Source organism: Nannospalax galili, unplaced genomic scaffold (genome assembly GCF_000622305.1).
Source record: "Nannospalax galili isolate Female #2095 unplaced genomic scaffold, S.galili_v1.0 scaffold957, whole genome shotgun sequence".
In the NCBI taxonomy this organism is placed as follows: domain Eukaryota; kingdom Metazoa; phylum Chordata; class Mammalia; order Rodentia; family Spalacidae; genus Nannospalax; species Nannospalax galili.
Window position 1 is genome coordinate 660,975 of NW_008340047.1, and position 23,974 is coordinate 684,948.

At 53.5% G+C, this 23,974-nt stretch overlaps 1 protein-coding gene across 7 annotated transcripts in view; it reads right to left on the bottom strand.

The window, feature by feature from the left end:
• Positions 1-2,966: 2,966 nt before the first annotated feature.
• The window catches only part of Adgrg1 (adhesion G protein-coupled receptor G1), a 39,448-nt gene continuing 18,440 nt past the window's right edge, over positions 2,967-23,974 (bottom strand). For 4 of the 7 annotated variants that reach the window (XM_017798625.2, XM_008834884.3, XM_029564399.1 and 1 more), the window contains exons 2-14: positions 15,048-15,138; positions 13,893-14,315; positions 11,387-11,519; positions 10,769-10,919; positions 10,277-10,408; positions 9,855-9,971; positions 9,422-9,467; positions 9,078-9,181; positions 8,023-8,141; positions 6,706-6,974; positions 5,706-5,814; positions 4,384-4,652; positions 2,967-3,168 (exon numbers count right to left, since the gene is read on the bottom strand). In XM_017798625.2, coding sequence (XP_017654114.1) covers positions 3,038-3,168; positions 4,384-4,652; positions 5,706-5,814; positions 6,706-6,974; positions 8,023-8,141; positions 9,078-9,181; positions 9,422-9,467; positions 9,855-9,971; positions 10,277-10,408; positions 10,769-10,919; positions 11,387-11,519; positions 13,893-14,315; positions 15,048-15,105 — 2,061 coding nt within the window. In that variant the 5' untranslated portion in view covers positions 15,106-15,138 and the 3' untranslated portion in view covers positions 2,967-3,037. Of the gene's footprint in view, positions 3,169-4,383; positions 4,653-5,705; positions 5,815-6,705; positions 6,975-8,022; positions 8,142-9,077; positions 9,182-9,421; positions 9,468-9,854; positions 9,972-10,276; positions 10,409-10,768; positions 10,920-11,386; positions 11,520-13,892; positions 14,316-15,047; positions 15,139-22,575; positions 22,635-23,543; positions 23,592-23,649; positions 23,756-23,974 lie in introns of those variants that run through there. The other 3 variants (XM_008834883.3, XM_008834886.3, XM_008834885.3) reach the window with 3 other exon arrangements.

Here is a 23,974-nt window from a genome sequence, read left to right on the forward strand (position 1 = left end):
ACTGCAATGTCCTTTCTGCCATTTCCCACCCCCAGTTTGTCCCAATGTCTCCAATAGGCAAGGCCTCAGACCCAGCCAGCATCACCCAGCCAGCATCACCCAGCCACCCCATCTGTTTCCCATGCCAGAGGGTGTCTTAAGAGGTCCCCTTGTTCTGTCATGGTGGGAATGTAACTGTACTGACTAAAGCCCCTAGGCCTAGGAAGAGCTACTAGAACCAAAGCAGCCCCCTAAAGTCATCAGAGGCCCCCATCCTCCTTCCTGAGACAGTGTCAAAGCTAGAGGTTCATGGAAAAGGAAAATTTGAGGGATGCTTTCTGCCTATAGGAAGGGAAAGAGTGCAGTGCCTGTCAGTGGGATTCAGAGAGACCGTCTCATATTGACCTAGGCCGGCAAGCACCAGGATCCTGCTGAGTGCTCAGTCAGGACACTGTGTGTTCAGGCAGAGGGCTTGGGAAGGTTTGGCTCTGTCCTCAGGGATCGGGGACATAGGAACTCTAAGGCAGAAGCAGAGGAGAGGAGGAAGGATTGGAAGAGAGACACAGGGAGCTCCCATAGGCCAACAAATATCCCACATTTATGCTATGTTGTGAGAGCTGCCAGTCCACTAGAGCCACCAAGACTGCGCCTACCCACTTTGTCCAGCCCCAGAGCACCTGGCCTTGTCCCCTCCCAAGCTTCCCCTGGGGCAGCTGGCAGGGGAGGAGGAGGGGGAGCATGGACTTGGACAAACCGGACTCAAATGTAGTGGAATTTCATTCATTCATTCATTCATTCAGAGGAGGAGGAGGAGGAGGAGGAGTCTCACTATTGTAGCCCAGGCTGGTCCGGCTTCAGCATCTCCAGTGCATGGAATCACAGGTACCACCACACCCTATTTTTTATACCTTTTTATACCTGAACACAAATAGTGACAAGCACCCATACCCTAAGGGGGACAGACACCCAAGAGACGTCTGACCTGTGTCATACGAGGGGAAGGAAAGGTTTGAGGGACAGGCTAAAGGCGGCTTGGGAGAAAAGCCCAGTCATGTAGCCCACCTGTTTTAGACTGGTGTCCAAACGGGTCCCATACATCACATGACCAACCAAGGTCAAAGGTGACTTTTTTGACCAGAGGTTTTGAATGTGGCAGAATTATAAAATCAATGGATTTACATGCCAGTCTGGATTTCCCCTGAAAAGCTATGGCTTTTAAAAGGTATTGCTACCTGGGCCCTCCTGCCCACCAGCAGTGTCCAGCCTCAGCTGACGGTCCCACTCTCCACTTCAATGCAGACCTCTACTGGATGCCTTCCCGACATAGACACCCACCAACCTTTTCTCTCCTGTTTGCCAGGTTGAGAAGGGACCAGACAGGGACATTTTTCCCACCCACTGTCCCCTTCTCTTTCCTGTTTCCTGACTGGCCCTGAGATATCTGTATCAGCAACACTTTTAACAGAAACACAAAGAAAACCTGAGAAAGAAACTCTCCAAAATGCACTGCTTTGTCATAGCAACAGATAACAACAGCTAATTTTTATTTTTTTCTCCTCAATGATCTTCTACAGTTACCAAACTCTACAATTAGCACGAACTTCTCTGAATATCAAAAGACAAATGAATTGGTATTTAAAAAGAACATCCTCTCCATCTTGAAGGCTGAAGTCAAGTTGACATGCTGCCTTCTGCAGGAAGTCCTCCAAGATTTCCAGCCCTGTGCCTGAAGCTTCAGAAACTTGTGTTTGCCAGGCTCATTGCCAGGTCTGGTCATCTGTGTCCACCTAGCACGGGCTGGCATCTCGTCAGTGTGTGTTAGTTGGACAGAATTCATCATGATGAGCAACTCAGGGTCTTCAGCCACCTGTAGTGATTTGAAGACCACCCTCTAGAGAGCATCAGGCTCAGGCGTGTCAGCAGAGGCAGGCGGGTCATCTCCAGGTTCAGAATGTTGAGTTGAAAACAAGTGCTGTGTCCCACAGTTCTTGCCGCATGGGAGTTTCTCAGGAGAGGCAGAGGCCCCACTGAGGCGTGAGCAAAGACGAGGCAGCTGGGAGAGAGGCTCAGACAGATAGACAGATGGGCCTGGGCCACCCCTGCCTACCCTGAGCCAGAGTTGGGGAAAGGCCAAGACCCACACAGTAGATAGGTTACAGCAGGCTCCAGGCAGCTCCTGGGACCCACTACCCCAAATCACAGCATTGGACCTGGAATCCCAGGCTGAGGGTGTAAAGCTGGGGGACCGTGGGAAACGAGGGGTGTGGGAAAGGAAAAGGAGAGCCAGTGCAGGGAGGGGGCCTGGGCCCAGAGGAGGCAAGCCACTGCCCAGCTCTGCTTTAGGGAGGCATGTCGCCTCCTGAACAGTTCTGGTTCCAATGCTTCTTTCAATCCCATCTATCCTCAGTGCCATCCTCAGGGTCAAAAGGCAGGGGCACAGTGCTGATTGGTGACCACGGGGATAACACAGAAAGAGCCAGGAAGCTGTGTCATAGGCAGGGGCAGAGTTTGGGATATGTCAGTCTCCAAGATCCAAGCCTGACCTTGGGGCCTGCAGGTCTCAATACTTATCAACCAAGGCTGGGCCCAGGTCCCATCTATCCTCAGTGCCACCCTCAGGGTCAAAAGGCAGGGGCACAATGCTGATTGGTGACCACGGGGATAACACAGAAAGAGCCAGGAAGCTGTGTCATAGGCAGGGGCAGAGTTTGGGATATGTCAGTCTCCAAGATCCAAGCCTGACCTTGGGGCCTGCAGGTCTCAATACTTATCAACCAAGGCTGGGCCCAGAGGTGGCCAGAAAGATAAGGCCTCAGATCCAGGTTAAGACAGCTGTGGAGACAGCCTCACAGCCAGCAGAGCAGTGTGCTTTTGAGCCCTCTGAGAGCCAGACCTGGGAGCGGAGTGGTTCCCAAGACCAGCTGGGTATCTAGCTACCATAGGAACAGCCCCATCTCTCCAAGAACCAGGGCTTTTTCAAGTATGCCACTAGCCAACAAGGGCTGGGCAGAATGCTGGGCCACAGCCAGTGTGAGCAGATGCCACGCATGTATCCTTCCTAGATGCGGCTGGAGGAGGTGCTGCCAGAGCTGATGGGGAGCTTGGCGCTGTCAGAGCTGTTCTTCAGAGGGGAGGGGCCACCCCGGGCCTGCAGCCTCATGGACCAGTACCACAGGAAGATGAGAAAGCCTGTGGGCAGTAAGGCATAGGGGTCAGCAGGTGGCGGGGCACCTGTCCCCTCCCTGTGTCCCCCAGCCAGAGCTCAGGCCATGCTTAGGACCTCCTAGCCACTCCACACTACATAGTTCAATGACATGTCAGTATCTCAGTGTTGAAAACAGACCCCCTCAGCCTCATTTCAGTTCCTCATGTGACAATGAGCTGGCATGCAGCCCTTGTCCCAGACAGCATGGCTAAGCACAGAGGTATATATGCCTGTGTGTCTGAATCCAGGGAGTGCAGGTTGGAAGAACATGGATAGGACCCCACTGTCTCAAGCCGGGGCCCCCAGGATCCTGCCTCTAGCCATCACTGGCTACCCTTCAGCCATACTCCCTCTCCCCGTCTTCCCGCTTGTTCCAACCACTGGGCCTTTGTTCCAACCACTGGGCCTTTGTTCCTACCTCTCCCCCGACCTGGTACTCCTTCCCTAGACCAGGACTCCCCAACTTGCACATACATAAGATGCCCCAGGCATCTTGTTAAGATGCAGATAAGATTGGCAGGTCCAAGTGAGCCACAGTGTACATTTCCAACAAGCCTCCAATGATCCTGATGCTGCTGGTCCAGGACCATCCCCCCAAAGCACCCCCTACCCTAGCCCAGGTGCCACACTTGGTTGTCCACTGTGACCTCTCTAATCTAAGGTCTTGTTAGATGTCTGCATGCTCTCTTAATCACACTGTCTCCCTCAAGAGAACTGAGTGGGCAGCTCATGCCATAGCCCCAGGGCTTAGCATAGGACTCACATATAGTAGATGCTCAATAAAGACTTGTCCATTGTGGCCTGGATGGACCCTTTTTGGGGGTTTTTTGTTGTTGTTGTTCTTTTTAAGACAGGGTCTACCTGTAGCCCCAGCTGGCCTGGAACTCACTGTGTAGACCAGGCTGGCCTTGAACTCACAGAGATCTGCCTGCTCTGCCTCTGCCTCCTGCTTTCCCAAGTGCTGAGATTAAAGGTATGTACCACTATGCCTGGCCAATGCACCCATTTTTAAATGAGGAGAAGACAGGCCCAGAGGATGGAGTCTTTGGGTTCCCTGGGCATCTCTTAGGACCCTGTGCTCCATGTGTGGATGGAGCCTACTACTTGGAGGGGCAGGGGCTGCTGGGTGGGAGGTGGGGCCTTCCAGGACTGGGGGCAGGGTCTTTCAGGGCTGAGGGTAGGGCCTTCACCATACCTACCTTGGAAAGAAGTGATGATGCTGAAGAGGTAGAGGATGACAAGCTGGAAGGTTCCAGAAGCAAAGGAGAAGAAGACCAAGGCCCAGGGCAGGCCAAGAACTAGGCTGAGGCCCAGCAAGGTCAGCACATGAGGCCACTTCTGGCTGTGTGGGCGGAGCCGCAGGATCTGGACCACCATGGTGCCCAGCATGGCTATGTTGAACAGGAACACTAGGCTAAAGAGGCCCAGGTTGGTGACATAGCTAACCAGGGAGTCCCGGATCCAGCACCTGGGTGAGAGTGGGAGGCTCAGTGCAGGGAAGGTTCAGCAATGAGAGGCTCAATACACGGGAGGCTCAGTGCTCGGGAGACTCAGTGCTCACTAGCTGAAGCAGCGGGGACCCGGAGGACACTGGTTGGGTCTTGGGATGGCTCACTGTTCACAGCAAGCACTGCTCATTTTCTGTTTATAGTCTTGGGGTCATCTTTCAAGCTGATTAATTTATTTAGCTTGCAGTTTTTAAGTTTTTTTATTGTTTTAAATTATATGTATGCGAGTGTGTCTGTGTGTGCATCTATGCATGTGAGTGCCCGTGCCCTCAGAGGTCACAGAGGTCTGAGGCACTGGATCTCCTGGAGCTGGAGTTACAGGTGGTTGTAAACTGCCTGTTATGGGTGCTGGCAACTGAACTCAGATATTTTGCAAGAACAGTGAGTATTCTTAATTGCTGAGCCATCTCTCCAGCTCTTGGTGTCATTTTTAAAAAATAACACTGAGGTTACCCATTCAGGTTATTTAAAGGAAGATATAAAGGAAATGATGCTATTGACGGCATAAGAATGAGGCAAAACCTCCAGACCAGGTGCAGAGGGAAAATTTAACCAACATGGAGTTAGTGGAAACTACTCCTCCCCAACCTACACTCAAGGAGCCATTGGCTTCCTGACTAGTTTCAGGGTGTCCACAGTCATCCACAGTAAGTTAGGGAGATGGAGGAGGGCTGATCTCAGTCATATTCCTCCTCTAGCTGAGTTGTGTGCTGGCCACAATGTGGCCAACGGTGAGTCGCTATCTCCTCTGGGTTACAGGCCTCCATCTGCCTAGGAACTGGAAGGGTGCTGCAAGAAATGATGGGATACAACACACACTTCCACACACAAGTGAGGAACCTGAGGCTCAGAGAAGGCCAGGCTCTGGGCATAGGCCTCTGACTAGTAAGGAACAGACCTGGGCCTCTCTCACTCCTGTGACCCTTAGCCCGGGGTTCTGACCACTTTCAGGCCCATCCTTTGAACAAACTGGAGCCTGGAGCCTGGTTCCCACCCCCACCATGGCCACTTACATGGAGGGGTAGATGATGCGCTCTGGAGTCCGCTGCACAGCCAGGATGATGGGGCCATAGTTGTTCACATCGACCAGTGCCACCAGTGTGACCAGGAAGACAGGGAAACCTGAGGACATCAAGTAGAAACTCTCTCACCCTCTGGACCCAGTTTCCCTGCTCCCAGATGGACCTGGAAGGAGATCCCCCCCTGAGGAAGAGGCTCCCAGAGCCCACCCAGCTGCATGTGGGGGAAGACTCCCCCAAGTTCGCACTGTCCTCCCGACTCCACTCTGACTTCCCATAAGGGGCAGACTCTCCCCCAACCTTGCCCTGTCCCTTCCTGGGCACCCCAGGAGAAAAGGTCCGTGGCTCCCTCCTGAGGGATGGACACATAGAGAGGACAGAGGGATTGTGGGCAACAGTAAGGGAGAGAGTAGGAGGAACTCTAGCAGAGGGAATGTCTGCTCTCACCTTGATAGGTATGTAGGTAGAAATGGAAGGCACCTTGGGGTGGGGTGGGGATGGGGAGTTCTATACAGCTGGGGCTGTCACATCCAGCCCCAGTTTTGTGAAACTTAGAGAGAGTGGTAAATGAGAGGGACATAGGAAAAACAGGAAGTTGGGCTCAGGGACAAGGGGAAGTGGGGTCTGTACAATGTCCAAATGACTCATGGTGGGAAACTTTGGGCTCCAGTTTGACATTCGAAGTCTGTGTCACAGGTGAAGTGAGTTGTCACCAGCCAAGAACAAATGCCAAAACCACAGAGATCCTGGCGCCTGAGGTTTTGGAGGAGATGCTCCATAGGTCGATGCCAGAGTAAGTGAGTTAGGCAAGTGGGCCAGGACCAGAGTTCCCTTGGCTTCCTCAAGAAGAGTGCACAACTCGCACATCCATACCAACCCAGCCCAGGTGGGGGAGCTGGCTGGTCTCCCTCACAGGTGGAGCGCAGGACTGCCTGTCTATGGAGTGGGCAGTGGGTAAGATTGTGGTTCAGGGGCCCTTCCCCTCCTCACTTACCCCAGCCTACAATGCTCAGCTTGAGCAGGTAGCCAGGGACATAGGTGCCAAAGACCTCAACCACCAGTCGGTAGAGGTTGTAGCCCTCGAGGCCCATCCAGGAGAGGCAGGCAAGGAGGGAGAAGTGCAGGAAGATGGCGCTGGCGCGACAGGCAGCTTCAGAGCCCGCAAGGGCCACAGGCTCACTGAGCAGGAAGCTCACATCCAGCAGGAAGACTGCCAACAGCAGGTTCATGTGAACCTTGATGGTGTAGTCTCGGGACTTCCTCCTGCAGGGAGGGTGGGCTGGTGGGACAGTGCAGGGGCAGGGCACAACCTTCCTTCGTGCTCCCCCTCCCTCTTCAGGACTGCCCCTCCCTCCTCTTCTTCCTCCTTGCTCCTCTTCATCCCACCTTGAGGAAGTCTTCCACTCTGTGGTTGCCCACCCATGTGCCTGTGAGTGGGTGCGGGTATCTCACCAGCAGGATTGTGTGTGCCCCTGCAATGCAGTATTTTAAGGAATCCCAGAGGTACAGCCGAAGGCCACACCTGGCCACACTGTAACCATCCTTAATTCCCTTCCCTGTCCTGTACCACCCAGTTCAGTCTGCCTGGGACTGTTTCTACCTCTGCACAGTGGGAGGTCAAGGCTAGTAAAGCCCAAGGTATGGGAAGACTGCATTTCCTAACAGTTCCCATGACCCCGCCATTGTGATCAGTAGTCTGCCACCCCAGCCTTCACCAAGCCCATTGCTGGGTACCCCTCTCATGATACCTGCTTAGTCCTGGTGTATAGCTGCAGACATGCATGATCACACCACACGTATATATGACACACAAGTATCCAGCTCCACCCCATGCCCAGCTGAAGACCTGCCAGGTGTCCCCTGAAACAAGTGTGTCTGTCTTCTACCCAAGCAGGCCCAGGACCTAGCTGCAGAGAGACCTTAATATAAGCTATGCTGACAATTGGACAACCTCTACCACTCTTTCGCTGTGTGGTCTCGGCAAGTCTACTACCTTCTCTGAGCATTCATTCCTTCTTAGGGTGCTACGGGGTTAGCCCACACTCATCCTCAGAGAGCAGTCAAAGCAGTGTACAGCACATGGATTCTCCAGCAAGGTCACCTAGTCCCATTCTCATCACTGATATGTTACTTGCAGTCTCACATGTGACTGTCAGATGCCCATGTGAATCCCTGGTTCTAATTATTAACTAACATTGTTAATGCTGGTGTCCAAAAGGCATGGAGTGAGGGGATCAGCAGATGACCCATCCAAATCTCTCTAGTCACTCCTGCAGGCTGGAGTGGACCCACCCCACCCCTTCCGGCCTACCTGGAACAGAGATAGGCAGCGATCGTGAAGACACAGGCCAGGGCGGAGATGACACAGCCCACGTAGGACAGGAGCGTGAGGTAGTGCTTGTGAATGGCTTCCACCTCCGTAGAGGACACCTGCACAAGGACAGGGTGGTAGTCTCAGCCTGTTCTCCTCCCCACTGAGTCTCCCCATGGTCAGCCTGTGTTCCTGGACAGCTGGGAGGTAGCAAGCCTTTTCACCTGAGTGCTCTTCTAGAGGCCTCTGTGACTTTCTCCCATCCCACACAGTCTCCAATTCACAAAGGCTATGCATCCTCATGAGAGAAGTAGCCTCTGGTCCAGCCTGAGCCCCACAAAGCCCCAGCTGAGGCCATTTCCAGTGGGATGGTCCTTTACAACGGTGGTGAGGCATCAGGTGACAGTAGGAGCCATGCTTGGAATTTGAAATTTGTACACTCCCTAGGACCATTGAAGAAGCTATATCACCCTGCAGCGCCAAGGGATGGCCACCTACTTCCACCATACAACTTCCGTGTGGGCCTGGCCTTTACCCACTGATTGGAATGTCAAGCAGATTCAATCAGGATGCCACAGCATTGTTAGGCAAGAAGAATCTTTCTTTCTATGACATTCAACATGAATAAGCTTCCTTGATTCCCAACCAAGGGATTCTGGGAGCATGAGGCCAGGGCATGAAACCTCTGAGATCTGGAGAACACAGAAGCCCACCCAGGGGGCTTCTACTTCCGGACATATAAGAAACAGTCTCCTGGCCTCAGGTCTGTAGGTTGGGAGCAAGGATCTGAGTTTTCTTCACACACCAAAACTTAAAGAGTAAAGTGAAAGCTTTACAGGGCTTTGATTAATGAGCTATGTGACCTCAGATGTGTTCCTCAGCCTCTCTAAGCTTCTTATTTGGAGCTCTCAGAGCTTATCTTTAAAGTGAGATGATGATGGTAGGGGCCACATCAGAGGGTTATTTGGGGTTGAATTAATAAGTGACATATGTACGACACAGGACAAGGGCTTGGCCTGCACTGTGCCTGTGAGGGGGGCTGGAGGGACACCCACCATCAGCACTGCAAAGTAGGTCAGGTGGCTGCAGAGGCAGGATGTCTCCATTTCTCTGTGGACAGTGTCACAGCCTGCACTACTCCAGCTCCCAGGGCTGTTTGCTGAGGGGACAGCAGGGGCTCTGATCAATACCAGGCCCCAGGACCCAACCATGGCCCTCAACACATGACCGGGTCATTCTTGCAAGCCTTTGTCCACCAGCAGACCCTGGCCTCCATCGCTCCCTCCTCCAAGCCCACTTTCTCCAGGAAGCCACCCTTGGGGATCCCCATCTCTTCTACCCCACATGACCCCATGTCTTCTCCAGATACTTGTCCACCCAGAGTCCTCTCCACACTCACGTGTCGGGTCTTCAACCCAGAATACACACTGTAGAGTCACATTCTTCTGTGGGCATGAGAAAAGAGGAACATGGGCCTCCGCAGTCTGTCTGTGTTCCCTCCATAGCCCATTCTCCATGTCTTCTCTTCACCTTCCATGATCTAGCCACAGCCCTCTCTCCGTGACCTATCCACAGTCTATTTTCCACGACCTATCCACAGGACATCTTCCATGACCTATCCACAGTCCACCCTCCATGACCTATCCATAGTCTACCTTCCATGACCTATCCACAGCCCACCCCTCTACCCACCTCACCCCAACCTGGACTTGGCTGGTTGGTATGCTCAGCTAGGCAACCTTTCCATCAAAGACAAGTAGGTTGGGAGGGGTGGGAAGCAGACATGTGGCCCAGCAGGGGTCTCTGGCCCTGGCTGGCTAGCTCCCACTCACCGGCTGCGGCTGGTGCTGGAAGGTGAGCACTACTGGCTCCGAGAGGTTGGTTACTTTGGTATTCTGCACAGCAATGCCCAAGACCTTCTCACCCAAGACTTGGCTGGAATTTTTGTCCTGGATATATGAGGTTGGGGAAACAGGTAGGGAGTTCAAGGCTGAGAAGAAAGACTCAGAAGTGCCCCACTCCCTCTTTCTAGACTACTGTCACTTCCAGCACATTGCATGTGCAGTCATTTACACTATAGTGTGAACAGCACGGCTTACACGCTTCCAGGAAGTTTGCATGTTGCAATCCCCTTTCTGACTTTATGTGAGGCTTTGGCTTCTAGACAAGGAAAACGGACTGTTCTCTTCCCACCTCTCTGTCAGATCAAAATAAATCAGTTCCCAGAGGAGCATGTGAGGGGAAAACCCCATACCTGAAACAGGGCTTGGCTGCTGAAGTCTACCACTAGGAGCCTCTTGGCAGCCTCCCGGCGACGGCCTCTGGCTTGCTGGAAGAGGGCACGGGGCAGCAGCACCGAGTACGCCTGGACCTCACTCTGTTCTTCCTGCAGACCAATGACCCTCAGTGCCTGGCCCACTATAATCCCAGATTCCTTCTAGCACCACACGCCCCTTCTGGAAGTTGTGTTCTGGCCACCCACCAGCCAAGAGACCAGGCCTGATCCATCTGGCTTCCTGCTGACCATGGCAGGAGAGCCTGGTGGTGGGAGCCTAGGGCCCCTGGTAAACAGGCTGGGAAACTCTCATGGAGTCCTGCTGTCTGAGGCTCCAGCCTTACCTACTAGCTATAGCTTATCTCTGGGCCCAGAACCTTCCCAGGAAGACCAGGGGAAGTCAAAAGGCACTGCCCTCTGTGGGATTCTCCCACCTGCCCTTCCAGCCTGGCCCATCCATAGCAACCCAACCTCCTGCTGCTGGGAGTGGATGTGCAGATCTTCGAGCCCAGCTGTGGGTGGCAGCTTCCACACTGTGGCGTTGACCCGGTCCTCCTCAAAGGACACCGTGTCCCCCAAGAAGTTCACAGAGGCCAGCTTCGACTCAAGACTCTGCAGCTGCCTGGTGAGGAGGAGGAGAGCATGGTGGGTAAAAGAAGAAAGGTGAAGGGAGGAGGGACCTGTACACAGGACAGGCAGGGACAGAGAGGGGAGGGGGCTAGGAACAGAGGAGACAAGGCAACAGAGTGCGGAGATGGTGGGGGGTTGTAGGAAGGGAAGTGACAGGTGACGGGGCGCTGTCCTGAGATTCAGCCCATCTCTCTGGCCCACTTCTGCCCATGCTAGTCCCAGGGCTGCCCAGTCACCCAGCCCCTCTCAGAGACACAATTTGCCAGACTCCAGGATAGATAGAGTGGTGAAAAGGTTAGGCACTGCCTGGCTGGGCACTGGTATCTGTCTTCACTGACAGCCCAGCAACACCAGGCCAGAAACAAGGGAGTTCCAGCCCCAAGGAAGACTCCTTAGTTTCTCTCAGCCCTGCCCGGACCACATACTCCCCTAGCCCCCGCAGTGGGGAGACAAACTCACTGGCTGATGAGCGTGGCCGAGGGCCTCCTGGAGGCCTTGTGAGGATGCTGCAGGAATCTGCTGAGCAGTTGCAACTCCTTCTTGAGCTCACACATGTCCACGGATGCATTGTGGGAGACTTTCTGGGGGGCATCTGGGGAGGTGATAGTCTGCTTGAGGTTGCGACCCGAGCCATGGCCAACATACCCCACCATGCAACCCCCACGGGGCGCTCCTGAAGCTTGTATCCACTTTACAGAGGAGGAAACCAAGGGTCTAAGAGGCAGAAGGGATCCTGAAACACAAGGGCAGCTGGGCAGGCTCTGCCTCCCAGGGCCTCTGGCAGCACATGAGCAGAGAAGGCTGAGGGCCCTGGCCCAGCAGGTGTCCTTGAGAAGCACACGGGTCCACGTGGCAGCACTGGGGACCCCACACCCTTCAGGCCTGATTTCAGGCTCCTCTGGCTAAGTCCCTAAGGACTTGAGTGTTTCCAGGGACATAAGGGGACCCAGGTAAGACAGGCAGACAAGGAGGAAGCAGCCCTGGTAACCTGGCTTTTTGAATCCGTAGCCCAGGAAGTCCGATTCTAGTTATAGGAAAGCCTGGCTCTTCTGTTTTTAAATCCTCTCCAGGGTCAACTAGACTGTGCTGCTGGTTCTTCGAGATCCCATCTTCTCCCAGACTGGGGCTCCTGCCTGGGAACTACCCCAGCTAGGTACCTCCACCCATGGATCTTCCAGAACTGGGACCTGTGACATCATGGGTTCTCTGTCCCCAGCCTGACATAGCAGGCCCCAGACTGAGCTACAGGGACTGAAGGGGGTCAAAAAATCCAGGACCCCTCAAGAAAGCCACAAGCACTTCCAGATCCTGCCCCTTCCCTCCCCCTACCAGTGTCGATGGAGGCAGAGGCCACATGGTCCCCCACCTGTCACATCTGGCAGAGGACATGGTCCCCCCGCCCCCACCAGCCTCTCTGCTTTCCTGACCTTTGATCATCTTATTCTCTTTGTCCCCACCAATCAGCTTCTAGATTCATACCCAATCCCTCCACCCATTAGCTATGCAGCTATGAACAGCCTCTGTGCCTCTGTCTCCTTATTGGTGACACAGGTGCAGGGAATGCCTACAGTCCATGTTGCTTCTGCCTACACTTTGATTTTTAAAGGTATTTTACTTGTGTGTGTGTGTGTGTGTGTGTGTGTGTGTGTGTGTGTGTGTGCATGTATGTGCAGTGCCCCTGGAGGTCAGAAAAGGGTGTTGGATATCCTGGAGCTGGAGTTACAGGTATTTGTGAGCTACCCGATATGGGTGCTGGGAAACAAACTTGGGTCCTCTGCAAGAGCAGCAAGTGCTCTTAACCACTGAGTCATCTCTCCAGCCCCTGCACTTTGACTACAGCTGGACCTTCTAGTGGCTGGAGACTGGCTATGTCAATGCTGACATTTTCTAGTGCTCCAGCTGGCTCCAGGTCTCCAGTGCAGCTGTTGAGATATCTGCTTCATCTCCCCATGGGACAACTGGAAACCGCTTGGGCTGCTGGTCCCAAGCCCCACACCCCACACAAGCTGTGCCGATGGCACAGTGACCAGGAACTCAGGTCAGCGGTCACCCTCCATCTAAAGCAGACCACAAGCATCTATCCAGAACCAGCCTGGGACCCAGCAAAAGCCCCAGCCAGCAGCTGGTGCCCATCTGTTGAATTTGCACTGTCCCCCACTCCCACATCCTGACGTGCGTGCGTGCGTGCGTGTGTGTGTGTGTGTGTGTGTGTGTGTGTGTGTACACCCATAGAACCTGTAAGTAATAAGCTCTTCCAATTCCTCTCTCTCTATGATGGTTAATATTGATTATCTACTTGACAGACTCTAGAATCACCTAGAACACAAGCCTTTAGGCATATCTGTTAGGGGCTATCTAGATCAGGTTAGCCTCTGGACAGGCCTGGGAGGGGTTATCTTGATTAGGTTAACTGAGGTGAGAACACTCATCCTAAATGAGGGCACCATTCCCTGGACTTAAGAGGAAGCTAGCTGAGCTCCAGTGACCATGGCTTGCTGCTCCCTGACTGTGTATGCAACCAGCTGCCTCAAGCTCCCACCACCAGGACATCCTGACCATGATGGACTGTACTTTAGAACTGACATCCAAAATAAACCTTTTCTCTCTTAGGTTGCTTTCATCAGGGTATTCTATCACAGCAACAGGAAAAGAAACTAAAGCACTCTCCTAATCACTGAAGGGACATCGTCCATTTCAATGACAGGGACAAACAGTCCATAGAGGGGCTGATGAAGTCCCTGTGGTACCTGCTACACAGCTTCACCTTCTTGCACCCCTGCTCTGCCACAGAGCTTCCAGAAGCTCTCCTTGGCTTCCACTCCTCCCTTCCTCAGACACCTTCCATGGCTACCTACTACTGGAGGATGCCTGGGTTTGGTGACCTGTCCATCAGAATCCAGGTCCTCCCCAGAATGCCCTCCGTCAGCGCCCCCATTCCCACCCCCAACTACTTCTCCGTCCTTACTGTGGAAGGAGAAGGTGAAACTGGGAGCCCCAGGCAGGCTGGTGTTCTGCGGGCTCCACCAGGAGCTGACAGATGTGGCGAAGAGTGGGGCTCCCTGCTCCCGGCTCTGCTCCTGGTTCCGGAAGCAGAGGAGGCTGGAGGCCCGGCTGCTCAGCACGTAGTCCTGCTTGCCATAGCGCAGGTGGAGCTTCCCGGTGTGGCGGCTCCAGTAGAGGCAGAAGTGATAGAGACCTCTGCGCTCTGGGAGCTCCCAAGAGACCTCATGGGCAGCAGGGAAAGGGGCACGGATCGTGAGGGTCTCCTCCGTGTTCCACACAACGATGTGCAGCTTTGGAGACTGGTCGTAATGAAGCTTGCTCAGCTGTGTCTGGTTCCTCTGGCCGCAGAAGCGGAAGTCTTCCCGGGGACTGACACCATGGGCACCTGACGAGGCAAAGACTATAGCTGGGACCAGCCACCTGGCCAGGGAGGGACAAGATCTGGGACTCCCACACATTCCAAAGCAGCACACTTTAAGGGTCTACAACAGTGTCTATCGTGTGCAAAAATTACTAGTTTCAAAATATGAAACAAGAGAACTGAAAAGAGAATGATTTCCAAAGCAAAAGCACAGTTTAATAGCACTGAAGCACTTAATGACATATACTGTTGCACACGTGTGCACTGCTCAAGAACGCTCCCCAGGGGCCTGGAGAGATGGCTCAGTGGTTAAGAGCACTGGCTGCTCTTGCAGAGGACCAAGGTTTGGTTCTCTCTGCACTCACATGGCAGCTAACAACCCTCTGTAACTCCAGTTCCAGGGACTCTGATGCCTTCTTCTGACCTCTGTGGGTATTACACTTATGTGGTACACTTACATACATGCAGGCAAAGCACTCATACACATAAAACAAAAGTAAATAAATAAACAATGCTTCCTGAAAAGGCAAGAGAGGCTAAAATCTACTTCGTGCTCCCCACCCCAAGCTGTGCTTTGTGGGCCATATCCAGAAGGAAGGGGTGCCTTCATTTCCTCTAAGGTGCCCTGAACCAGCTAAACTCTATTTGCAGACCCATTCCTGCCCCAAAAGGTCAGCAAACATGCTGGCAATTACCCTAGACATGGGGATATTGAACAAAAGTCACAATAGTCCCAGGGCCCCCAAGGGAGCTTACCTTGAGTCAGACAGATCAGACTCAGAAGGAAGAGTGCCCTGTGCACCTGGACAGCCATTGTTCCCTGGAAGCCACCCTGAGCTGTCACCACCTGCAAGAGCAAGCAAGAATATTAGGACCAGGGGTGGCCAAGCCAGCACCACAGTACAAGGCCAGCACATGGGTGCAGTACAAGGCTGGCGGCTGTGCAGAAATGGCCATGGGCGTCCCCAAAGTGGCCAGAGGCTGAGTGTCATGAGGTAAAGGGACCATCAAGAGGGAGAGGGAGGGGTTGGAATGGCTCAGTAATTAAGAGAGCTAGCAGTTCTTGCAGAAGACCCAAGTTCAATTCCCAGAACCCACATGGCAGCTAACAACCACCTGAAACTCCAGTTCCAGGGTATCCAACACCCTCTTCTGTCCTCCACAGGCACTGCACAATACAAGTACACATATACATGCAGGCCTAATATTTGTACACATAAAATAAAAACAAATTTAAAAAAATTTTAAGGCGGGAGAGCCATCTCCTCCCTGCATTTTGCTGCTGTGTCACAGTATACGTAGCCCACAGAGGGTTCCAGAAGTAATAGGATAGTTTTGTCTAGAAACTTCCTGCAGCCACTGCCTCAGCTCTGGCAGGCCTGAAGGAGATGCAGGGCTGCCAGAGTTCTCCCCAAGGAACCCATATCACAGTCCCTGAGGCCCAGCTACCAGAAGCCAGCCTGGGGATCAGTCCTAACTGCCTTTGGTTGCCCCTGTTGCCTGGGCCCTTTCTTCCCCTACAGGCTGGCATAGTCAGTCCCTCCTCGGTCAGCCAGGGGGATCCTGGTGGTCCCCAGTGACAGTGCCTGGTATACAGGCTGCAGCCGAAAGGCTGAAGGACAGACGACTAGAAGGTTCAGTGTGGCCATGGTTGCCCTTTAAAGGAACTATAAGGACAAGGTGATTTCCATCATGCCCACCCGGGGAAACCAGCCACCATGGTTGTGGGGGGTGGAGAGCTGGAGCAGAGGGGTGGTGGCCTTCTCCATGTGGCCCTGCCCCATGAGGATCAGCTATGCTTACTCCTAGGACTCCAAGGACAACTATTAGCTGGCTACCAGCCTGGATGCTTCTCCAACCTCACCTGATGAACCTCACACCAATCTGGAGGATGGGTGCCATTGCTGACCCTCTTCACACATGGGGAATGGAGACCCAAGTTATTTAATTTGCCTAAAAACACTTGGAGGCCAGGAACTTCCCCTGCCTGAAGGACTGTCATGCTAGATACTAAAAAAGAGATGGCTTGGCCCTTGCAGCTGGCCTAGTGACCAAGCTGGGTGCTGACATACCTAACTGCCATCTGTCGGCCTGTGGGGAACTATGTCTGATCATAGTGACAGATACAGTCATCTGCCACAAGCCAGGCAAAGGAAAGCCTGGGTACTTAGGACACACAAGGAGCCCAAGCTTGGGAGGAATCTAGGAGGGCATCCTGGAAGAAGAGGCCTTTGCACTCAGCACTGGAGATCTAGGTGGCCCAAGTAGGATCTAGTTGTCTCTTACCTGGGCCAGCCTCACTTCAGGCACCCTGGTCCCTCAAGTGAAAGCTCCATACCCAAACATGAGAAACAGAACCCTGATTTCCCAGGTCTTGGGGGATAATCACAGGTCCATAGTCCTAATATGGTGCTGAGACATCATGGGGCTTCTGAAAGGAGGAAAGTTTGGGGAAATGCTACTGTTTCCTATGCTGGGAGCTTAAGTTTTTCCTATTATCTTTGTCAAACTGCTTTCTGCCACTTCGGAGCAGCAGAAGGAAGCCCAATATCTGGGGTCAGACCAGAACACCGCCCCCAGCCATTTTCCTTCTTTCTCTCTATCCAACCCCCAGTCCAAATGTCACTTCTAGGTAGACCCCTTGGTTTGATCACTGCCTCCACCCATAGACTTGAAGCTCACAAATCACTTTGAGAATCTGGTCCAATCTCCATTTATGTTTGGATCTGAGGCCCAGAGAAGGCCAGTGACTTCATGAGGTCACACAGCTGGCCAGGACTCATGTGCCTCTCAAGGTGAGCCACCCCTGTCAGCAGACAGGGCCTGAGACGGGGCAGATCTGTCTCACATCAACCCTCCCAAATTGGCTCTTGAGCAAAAGAGGTAGGAAAGGAAAAGCACACCCAGAACAAAGGGGCACAAATAAGGCTGTGGCGCCCTGGGGACCCATGGAGGGGATCAAACGCAAATGGGGGGCCAACATCCCAGCCACCTCTCTATTCCACCCTTGTTGTGTGCAGCCACACTAAGGACAACTGTCCCCATCTACATTCTTGGGGTTTGGTGAGGAGGGGTTGCTTGGATCCCTTTTGGCTACCTTTAGCCAGAGGAATGTACTCTGAAGCCAGATTACCTGGGTTCAAATCTCAGCTCCCACACTTACTAGCTATGTGTCCTTGGGCTACTTCCTCACCATCTCTGGGCTTCATTTCCTTCACCTCTAAAGAAGATCACAAATTAAGCCTACCTCAAATGTCATTGTGGGAATAGGACTATTCCCATTCGCCATCTCCAATGGGGGGCCATCACATAGAGGGGGACCAGGGTCGCACACAGCAGGCACCTCAGAAGTCAGATTGTCTCTGTGTACCTTCTGACCAGAGTGTGCCTGTCCCTGATACCCCTCCCCCCAACTCACCATCCCCTGCTTCCTAGTCCTATGCAAGTGGCCAGCTCAGTCTCCAGAGCACTTCAGGGGAAATTCCTGGAACATGAGCCTCCCTTCCGGGCAGAGCAGGGAAGTCTGTGACTCCACCCAGAAAACTTCCCTCCTCCTAGTTGGCCCTAAGTGTCACAGACCCCCAAGAGCAAGGGGGGAGGGCTCTGCATACAAGGAAGGGACATCCAGGTGAGCCAGAGAGGGCACTGTCCTGCTTGTTCACTTAGTGCCACACATCCCTGCCTATGCTTCTCCTAGGGCTGCCCACATGTGTGCACCTGCTACCCAGCTCCACATCCCAAAGAGCACAGGCTGTACCTATGATTGGGGCCCCCAGTGTTTCCTACAAGCATCCTAAGGTCTGCTACCTGGACCAGCCAGGAAAGAGGAGCCCCTGTGTTCTAGAAATCAAATCCCAGAAGCAGGGGCCCATCCATGAGCCCCAGAGAAGACGGGGGACCGACTCTGGCCTATGCAGGTGAACAGTAAAGCAGATTGCCCTCAGCCATCATACATCTTAGTATCAAGTACCAGGCCACAGCAAGATTGTGTCACTACCTATATGCTGTTTAAAGGCAGAGGAGTCATTGAGAGGGGGTCAGCAGCCTCATCCAAACATCTAGAGCCTGACCCAAGTCCCACAGGCTTGCCATTTTACAGAAATAGAAACTGAGGCTGGAGAAAAGCCATCTCTCCCAAGAGCACATGGAGCTGGTGCCAAGCCCTCCCCTTAAGGCCCAGCTACATTGGTAAAGGTCCCTGAGGCATATAACCCCTTAGCTTGGGGTACCCCAAAGAGGAGAGAGAAGTGGGAGCTGTGGAAATCACAGGCACATAGGCGAGTCTGGCCTGGAGAGAGGGTGTAGGGCAGCGCCCCCAGGAGGAGCCCCTACCTCCATCTCCCCTTCCGGACCAGCCACCCTTGACCTCAGCCTTCCGTAAACACACAGAGAATAGAACAAGCTGATCCAGCCTGATACAATGGGGACCATCTCGGGTCCCCAGGGGTCCCCAGGACAGAGGGCAGCCAGGACTGTGTGAGCCAAGACACCCCTATGCCCCCTCTGGCTAACTGCTGGGAAAGGGGCTCCAGCTGGACCTAGCCCTGCCCTCTCTCTTGATGGGCAGCAGCCCCAGGGCTCACTTTCTCCCCCAGGGTCTGAGTCACTTCCTCTGCCATCCTGTGCAGAGCTGTGTCACAGAGTCATGGCCAGCTCGGCCCCAGCTCCTGGAAAATCCATTTCCTCCGAGGAGGGAGGTGGAAGTTGAATGACTGGGACTGAGAGAGCTGGGTTAACCCTTCCCAAGTGGTCACTTCTCGTATGTCCAATGGGACCTGGTCCCCCTCCTGCCCTCTCTCCTTTGCACCCACTGGGGTCACAGCCCAGGCCTTGCTGGGTTATCCTGGGCTCTGAATGGCAGCCTTCCACTGTGACCTTCAAGCTCACCTTTGACAAGATAGAGACATGCCCTCCAAGAAGCTTCTGATCCCTGTGCATGCCCATCAGAGTATCCAGCCTCCCCCAGTCACATTCAATTGTATAACTCCCTGTCAAGAGCTAGTTCCATCAGACATCACCAAACCTGCCTGTATGCTAGGATCAGCCTTGGGATGATGCTTCAAAAGACATACCCCAGGCCCTGTGCCTCTCAACTTGAGTGAGCCTCAGAGGCTAGCTTCAGCAGGTTCTAATGACTGAAAGGCCACACTTGGGAACTATGGGTGCGCAGTAGTTAGGCCTGGGGAATATCAGGCCGGGTGGGAGCCTGTTCTGCTGTCACTTGACTGGGAAAGGGCAGAACCTGTACCGGGGGCAGTGGAATCCTGCTCCCCCAATTCCCGTTCCTTCCCATGACGAGGATGCATTTAGCCGGATGCTGGTCATCTGAGTAGCTCCCACAGGACTTCCAGAAGAGGAAGACAGCCCAGAGGAGGAAGGAAGAAGCCACCATGCCAGGCTCTGGGTCTGAGCCTCCTGTCAACCCAGGGCCTGTCTGGGGAGGTTGAGGAGAGATCTCAGCTTGGCATCAGCCACTCTCCCACACAGGGCTGTGGACACTCTGGAGAGTTACAGAGGCTCAGGGAAGGGACAGGGGAGGACAGGGACCTGCAGTGCGTCAGCATGCAAAACGGTGCATACACAGGTCCTGTGTCCCAGTGTGCATGCCCATGAGCATGCAAGGGGACAACGAGGAAGGTAAAGAAGGCTGGGGTGGGATGGAGGGAGCTAGAGTAGGGGGCTTGGACACATCTCTGAGGCCAGAGTGGAGGTACATGAGGTGGGCAGAGGCTCTCAAGTGCAGCCTCAAGCTCAGAAAATTCTCCCTCCAGTACTTTCCAGGCTTGGCTATTGGTAAAACTCCCTACTTAGAAGCAGCACATACACAGCTGCTCAAAGGAGATGCCTGCTAGACCCAGGGATGCCTCCCCAGCTGAGCCAGAGCTCACGTGACTATGTCCTCAGCTCCTGAGCACATGGCTTACAAATGCTGAGCCCCACACTGTTCCATCTGCCCCAACTCCACAATTGGGTGACTGATAACCAAGGAAGGTAATGCCTGCCTCCCACTGAGAAGGTGTTCTGGGGTCACCGGGCACCACAGTGACTTCAACCTTCTGGAATCTGTCTAAACTGCATGATACTAAAAACCAAACTAGCCCCTGCCCTGGAGGTTGGTGATGCCCAAGCCTTGCCCACTAGGGAAAGGCTCATTTTTGTTTGTTTTATTTATTTGTGAGACAGGATCCCACACTGAATCCAGGCTGGCCTTAAACACACAGCAATCCTCCTGCCTCAGCTTCTTGAGTGCTGGCCTGGCTGACATTCATGCCTTGCTATGGGACTGTGCAGTTGACACAGGCCTCCCTGTGGCTTCCATCCAAGTCCATGGGCCATAACACCCTCTGCCAGCCCTGCCCCATGGGAAACTGAGGAAGGAGAGATGTGGGCACTGCATGCCAGTCCAGCAGAGGGCCTGAGAGCACAACAGACTTCAAGGGCTCAGTAACCAGCCACCCTGCAGTCTCCTGCACCTGGAGCCAGGCCCTAACAAGGCCAAGGGCCCATCACTGAGCAGGGTCCAGGTGGCCTTGGATACTCTCTTTTCTCCCCTTGCACACAGGTCCTCTTTTTTGTGGTATTAACTTGGGACATGTTTGTGACAGGCCCAGGGTCCTGGGCTTAGGTCTCCATCTCCTTCACAGCTCTGGGGTGGCCAGCAGGTAGCTGAAAGTGTATGGATCTCAATATGGGTCTATTTAGGACAGTGAAGGGGACTCTGGAATCCAGGTCCCCTCCAGAAAGCACTCAGTGCCAGTGCCTGCAGAGCTCTTGCCACATCCTACTGGCCCAATCTTCACAACACCCAATAGTCCCACCAGCCTCCCAGGAGCTCTGAAAACAGTGCTTATTCAAAGAACTTGAAATCCAAAGGACTTACATCAGGACTGAGAGCATACAGCACGTGAGGAATCATGGCTTAACCCAAGTCCGCCTAACCTCAAAGCCCATGGCGTCCAGTCCCTCTGCTGAGTCTCCATGACTTTACCGTGAGGGATCTTGCCACTCATCCTCCAATTAGAGAGACCTTTGGGCCCTGCTTTCTCTTATCCTTTAGCACAGCAAAGACTCTGATAAGTCCTGCAAGAAGGAACCACATGCCAGGCATGGTGGCGCATGCCTTTATTCCCAGCACTCAAGAGGCAAAGGCAGGTGGATCTCTGTGAGTTCAAGGCCAACCTGGTCTACATAGTGAGTTCCAGGCCAGATGGGGCTACAGCTCAAAAAAAACAAGAAGGAACACACACAGTTTGTTGGAGCCACTTCCCACTCAATGACAGAAACTTTTCAGCACGGACACCTGTTGTGATCATGAAAAGCTCTCAGATATCTTGACACTACACAGATAGAAGCCTACAGGAATATATGTGTGCATGGGCAGGCTCCCACATATACTTATGTGAATACACACGTACACACACAGAGTCTCCACCCTCTTCACGACCCCTCTGAGCTGTCCCCAAGGCTATTAGCCAGCACAAGATGGGCCACTGGAGCCATTTAGACTGCAGTGGTCCCCAGGGCCAATCGTCACCATCTCTGACACTTCCAGGCGACAGGTCCCCTGTGAGCTTGGGCCATATTCAGGTCCATCCCACTTCCCTTCACTGGCAGCACCAGCTCCTGGGGAAAAGGGGAAGGAGTGCTAGGCCTGTCCCCAAGTGGCCCATTCCATTATAGTCTACCCCAGCCAGCTGGGTCCATGCCCTAACTTCCAGTGGCTAAGACAGTGGGGATGTCAGAAAGGACAGAGTGGGGACAGCAAGAGTACAAGGGCTCAGGAGCTTGGGGAGGGGGTTGACTCTCAAAGTCTGGTTGAATTTGGGTGCTACCTGGAGAGCTTTAGAAGATAAGGAAGAAGGAGGTAGGAGAATGCTGAGGGGCCCATGCCTGCTCCCCAGAATTAGCCCAGTGTTGGCCAGGGCTTGGGCAGCCCATGACTCTGGTGCCTATCCTGGTCAGCTTCTTGACCATGGGTGTTCTGAGCCAGACAAGGTCAAGGCAAGTGTCTCCCTGTCCAAGGAGCCACTTCAACCAGTCTCTAGGACAGGTACACACAGCCAGCATCTGCCTAGGAAACACTCCTTCCATGGTAGGGTAGGATGACAGGAGTTACAGGCACAGGGCCAGATGAGCTCTGCAGCCACCTGGCCTGGAGCTCTAGACTACGCTTATCCTCTCTGGTCCTCAGTTTCCTCCTCTTTCAAATGGGTGACTATGATCCCTGCCTCCTGCTTGTTACCCAAACAAGTTTAGGGTACCTGCAGGTGAAGGTAGGCCTTACCTGTGAGCTGGCAGTGAGGGGCAAAGAGGATGCCTAGACAGCCAGACTCTCTTCCCTTTCAGACCACAGCAGTCTCCGGTGTCTGCCTGAAGTTCCCCTTTCCCATCTGCTTTTTGCATTTGCCCAAGGCCAGGCCTTCAAGGCCAACCCAACTGCCATTCGCTGGCTTTCTGGGGGCTGCGGCCAGACAGAATGCCCATCTGTAGACTGTAGAATCTTTCTGTTCCCAAGGCTACCAACCCTCCCTTTCCTCCTCCTCCAGGGCCCAGATGCCCCCTGGGCATACAAAGCCAGCAGCTTCTGACTAAGGCCAGGTCTAAAGCCCCTATGGGTAAGGGATAGAGCCCCCTCTAAGAACCCCCTCCCAGAGCTCCCTCCCTGCTTCCTGAGCATGCATCATCCCCAACACAAAGAGCCCCTTAGTCACTCTGTGACACCCATAGACAGGAGCCTGTCCCTGCAAGGAAGCACTTCAGAAACAGGGTGGGATTCAACTCTCTATGCATAATTAACACATCTATTTGTGTTTTGAGAAAGGGTCTCTCTATATAGCCCAGCCTGACAATAAATTTATAATCCTCTTTCCTCAGCCTCCTGAGTGCTGGAATTATGGGTCTGAGTCACCAGGACTGGTTTATATTAACACATTTAATCTTAAAAATCCATGAGACTGGGCATGGTGGTGCACGTCTTTAATCCCAGGACTTGGGAGGCAGAGGCAGACAGATCTTTGTGAATTCAAGGCCAGCCTGGTCTACATAGCGAGTTCCAGGACAGCTGGGGCTACAAGGAGAAACTGTCTCAAAAAAGACAAAAAAAAAAAAAATCCATGAGACTAGTACCATGACCCATTGAGCATGATGCCCTTGGGAAGTCAAGTCACCTGATGGAGGTCACACAGTGAGAAGTGAAGAATGGTGGGACCCCAGGGCCAGCAGAGGAAGCCTGCTTTTGACTTGAGAGCTCACCTGCTAGTAAGGGCCTCTCTTTAGAAGTCACAGTGAAATGGTCTTCTTGGATGAAGCTGGCAGCTGTTCCCCCAAGGTCCCGGGTCAGAGGACTATGCAAACTTACCTAGGTGACCGTGGATTACAGCTCCTCTCTGGTTTTGCCCACAACTGTGGTGTTTCCAGCCCTTCTTGCCTGGGCACCTCCTCTTGCCCTTCTCAGAGACCTATCTGTGACCAGGGCTGCAGCCCAGGCTCAAAAAATGATGTTCAGCCTCAGAGGGAAGGAGGGTGGCAGAGATGGGGAGGGAACGTATGGCCACTGCCAACTATTTACTGGTGCCTCTCCAGGCTGCTGCTGTTTGAGTCCCCTTAGAGGATCAGTTATGAGGCCCCCAGAGTTCCTGGCAACCCACCAGCATTAATTAACTACATCGTCATTGTTGGGGAGA